The sequence below is a fragment of the Orycteropus afer genome, unplaced genomic scaffold (genome assembly GCF_000298275.1).
Source record: "Orycteropus afer afer isolate SDZICR_OR568_19922 unplaced genomic scaffold, OryAfe1.0 scaffold00292, whole genome shotgun sequence".
Taxonomy (NCBI): domain Eukaryota; kingdom Metazoa; phylum Chordata; class Mammalia; order Tubulidentata; family Orycteropodidae; genus Orycteropus; species Orycteropus afer.
Window position 1 is genome coordinate 1,829,056 of NW_006921879.1, and position 4,610 is coordinate 1,833,665.

Consider the following 4,610-nt stretch of genomic DNA (forward strand, 5'->3'; position numbering starts at 1 on the left):
AGAGATACAAACCATGTTCTTGGGAGGATGGATTTATTTTGAGGCAAAGCAATCTCAAATGCCTGGAGGCCTGGAAAATTAGGAGAGAACTGACTGGATGAAAATGGATGAAGTAGTATGGGCCAGTATTATGGTAGTATTATTGCTTTCCCCCAAATTTGCCTAGAATAATTCTCCTTCTCCTAAGTAGAACATTCATTCTTCATATTCAACATTTGTGTAGAATGTACTTTTTCCTGAGAGATGAGTCAGAAAAGTGGAAAACAGTTCTGGCCAATTTAACTGACTATAGCACCAGAAGCTTCTTTCCAGTAGAATTATATTCAGTTCTGTTTGAATCAACATTGATTTATTGAACTTTTGCAACATGCAGCAGCAGCTGAAAAGTGTGGGAGAGATGATGATGTATGTAGACTCTGAGCTTCTGGTTACTTATTTCCATTTGCAGTCCCTCGACCTGCTATTATCCTCTGCAGAGCAGACTTCACATCCTGGTTCCTCAGAGTATAGATAAGAGGGTTCAGTAATGGAGTGACAACAGTGTAAAACACAGCAACTACCCCATCCAAAGGACTCTGGGAACCAGGCCTGAGGTAGATGAAGATACAAGGGACATAGTAGACAGTGACCACACTGAGGTGGGAGCCACATGTGGAGAAGGCTCTGCGTAGCCCATCAGCAGTGCGTATCTTCAGGATGGCATGGACTATGTTGGCATAGGAGAGCAGAATTAACATGAAGCAGCTGGCAGCCACTACTCTGATGTCCACAAAGGTCACAAGTTCATTGACAGTTGTGTCAGCACAGGCTAATCACAATACGGCTGGGATGTCACAGAAAAAGTAATTCACCTGGTTGGGCCCACAGTAGGGCAAGCGGAAGGTCAGGGTGGCCTGGATGGACCCACTGATGGAGCCAGCCACCCAAACTCCAGCCACAAGGATTGTGCATAACTTCCCATTCATGAGCACAGGGTAGCGCAAGGATTGACATATTGCTAGGTACCTGTCATAGGCCATCAAGGTATAGAGGAAGCACTGGGTGCTACCCAGGAAATGAAAGGCATATAGCTGAGCTACACAGCCACCAAAGGGGATAGTCTTGCTGGCAGAAGTAAAGTTTAGAATAATGCCAGGAACGATGACTGAGGAGAGCCACATGTCCAGGAATGAGAGCACACCCAGAAGAATGTCCATGGGACGAACATGGAGCTTCGGGTCAGCCCACACAGTGAGCAGAATAAGCAGGTTCCCCAGCTGAGTCAGGATGTAAATGATGAAGAAGACCAGGAAGAGGAGGGTCCTCAGATGTGGAGGGTGAGACAAGCCCAGGAGAATGAAATGTGTCACCACGGTGTCCAGAGATGTGTTGTTGGCCTTGCCCATGTCTTTCTGTGGTCTGCTAATGTGAATGGTGCAATCAGACAAGAGGAACACAGCCCAATGAGATGGTAAGAGAATTTTGTTTTTTGATCACCGAAGCCTAGGAGAAAATCAGAGGACTTCCATATTTTAAGTAGAGAGGGCATTTGCCATCAATCATTTTGGCAAGACAAGCTCTTTCAGAGTCTGGTTAGGTTTTTTTTTTTTTTTTTTTTAATGTCCTCAAATGCCCTTTCAATGGTGGACACTACATATAAGTGTTTGAAGTCAAGGAACAGGGTTGTGTCTGAATGATAATGTAAGTATGTATGATGAATCTATGCCTCAAAGGGGGGCTACAGAGAAGTGGATTTTGGTGGTATTTAGGCATATGAAATAATTATTCAACAATTGTCATCCCTATTGTTTGTCTCTGACTTAATATCTTTGAAATGCTTCTTTTCATGACCTACATGAACTTTGAGATATGGCCCTTGAATACCTCTATAGTCTTCTTTCTCAGTTTCCTCCTCACTTCTGAACCTATATGTATTCTGATTCATCTGGTTAGCAGCTCTGCATTCTTCAGCATCCACTGTGGTGATTACCTCCTTTGGGAAGAGTTGTTCTCCCTTAGGACACAATCTTCTGGGAGATAAGAGCTTATATTATGAAAAGTGGTTGCAGTTAAAAAAAAAAAAAGTGGTTGCAGTGTAGTATGATAAGAGCTATTTACTGAAATGTTTATTGCTTTCTTCCAGGATCCTAGGCATTGTTATTGTTGTTGTTTGCCATCGAGTCAGACCCGACTCATAGTGATCCCTCCTTGGGTTTTCAAGGCATTATCACTATGGAAGTAGATTGCTCAACCTTCCTTCTGAGGAGTGGCTGGTGGGTTTGAACCGCCAGCTTCTGGTAGCAGTGAAGTGCCTTAGGCACTACGCTATCAGAGCTCCTATCCTAGACATTAGTGAGCTGTAATGGGTTTCCAAGGTAGTATTACTATGGAAGTAGATTGCCCAATCTTCCTTCCAAGGAGTGGCTGGTGGGTTTGAACCACCAGCCTTCTGTAATGGACTGGTATTGGACTGGTATTGACCATTTTGAATCAGACAATATATGGTCTACTATGCTAAGAATGACCAATGGAAGAGGAATGACATCACATTCATTGTCAAAAAGAACATTTCAACATCTGTTCTGAAATACAATGCTGTCAATGATGGGATAATATTCATATGCCTATAAGGAAGATGAGTTAATACAATTATTATTCAAATTTATGCACCAATCACTAATACCAAAGATGAAGAAATTGAATATTTTTACCAACTTCTGCAGTCTGAAATTGATCAAACATGCAAGCAAGATGCACTGATAAGTACTGTTGATTGGAATAGAAAGTTGGAAACAAAGAAGGATCGGTACAGGTAGTCTTCAGTTACAATGTCCCATTTACTTACAACCCATAACAAACCAACCACTCCCTCAAAACCTATTACATTAAAAATTCAAGGTACATAAAATGGCTCATAATAACAAATATGTGTTAGTTTGTGATGCACATCAAAATCTTATTTTATTACTACTATATTATTATGTTAAAGATGTTTTAGTGCATCTGGAAGTTTCTTTAATGTTTCTGATGTGTAGTTGCTGTGAGTTGGAATTGACTCCATGGCAATGGCTTTAAGACAAAAATTAGATCTGAACCGTACCTAACTGTTCTGACTTATGAAATTTGACTTAAAGACAGACTTAGGGATAGAACTCATTCATAATGCAGGGACTGCCTGTATTCGGAAAATATGGCTTTGGTGATAGAAATGATGTAGAAGAATGCATGATAGAATTTCACAAAACCAATGACTTCGTCATTGCAAATAATTTTTTTTTCACAAACATATGTGACAACTATACACATGGAGCTTGCCAGATGGAACATACAGGAATCAAATCGACTACATCTGTAAAAAAGAGACAATAGAGAAGCTCAATATCATCAGTCAGAAAAAGGTCAGGGGCTGACTGCAGAACAAATCATCAATTGCTCATATGCAAATTCAAGTTGAAACTGAAGAAAATTTTTGAAAGTCCACGAGAGCCAAAATACAACCTTGACTATAACCCACCTGAGTTTAGAAGCCATTGCAAGAATAATTTGATGAATTGAACATTAATGACAGAAGAACAGACAAATTGTGAGATGACTGCAAGAATATCATACATGAAGAAAGCCAAAGGTCATTAAAAAGACAGACAAGAAACAAAGGTCAAAATGAATATCAGAAGACACTCTGAAGCTTGCTCTTAAACAAAAAGTAACTAAAGTGAAAGGAGGCAATGATGAAGACAAGCTGAACAGAAGATTTCAAAGGATGCCTGGAGAAGACAAAGAATTGGAACGAAATGTGCAAAGATGTGGAGTTAGAAAACCAAAAGGGAAGAACATGCCCAGCATTTCTCAAGCTGAAAGAAAAAGTCAAACCTCGAGTTGCAATATTGAAGGATTCTATGCGTAAAATATTGAACCATGCAGGAAGAATTAAAGGAAGATGGAAGAAACACAGAGAGTCACTGTACCAAAAAGAATTAGTTTGCATTCAGCCATTTCAGGAGGTAATATATGATAGTACTGAAGGAAGAAGAACTAGTAGTACTAAAGGAAGAAATCCAAGCTGCATGAAAGCATTGATGAAAAACAAGGCTCCAGGACTTGATGAAATACCAACTGAGATATTTGAACAAAGGAGTGCAATACTGGAAGCACTCACTGATCTATGCCAAGAAATTTGGAAGACAGCTACCTGGTCGACTGACTAGAAGTGCTCCATATACGTGCCTATTCCAAAGAAAAGCAATCCAACAGAATGCAGAAATTATAGAATGGTAGCATAGTGCTAACCAGAAGACTGGTGGTTCAAACTCACCAGCCACTCCTTGGAAGGAAGGTTGGGCAATCTACTTCCATAGTGATACTGCCTTGGAAACCCAAGGAGGGGTCACTATGAGTTGGGTCTGACTTGGCGGCACATAACAACAACATGTAAGTAAAGTTTTACTGAAGATTATTAAAAAAGAGTTGCAGCAGTACATTGACAGGGAAATGCCAGAAACTCAAGCCAGATTCAGAAGAGGAAGTGGAACAAGCGGTATCATTTGCCGATACCAGATGAATCTTGGCTGAGAGCAAAGAATACCAGAAAGATGTTTAGTTGTGTTTTGTCATCTATGCAAAGGCATTTGACT

The 4,610-nt window shown here is 40.4% G+C and overlaps 1 protein-coding gene across 1 annotated transcript; it reads right to left on the reverse strand.

Annotated features, from left to right (window-relative positions):
- Positions 1–428: 428 nt before the first annotated feature.
- Positions 429–1,385, reverse strand: LOC103205825 (olfactory receptor 10G2-like). The gene is given in 1 exon segment (XM_007951235.1): positions 429–1,385. A coding segment is annotated over 1 exon segment (957 nt).
- Positions 1,386–4,610: the final 3,225 nt, after the last annotated feature.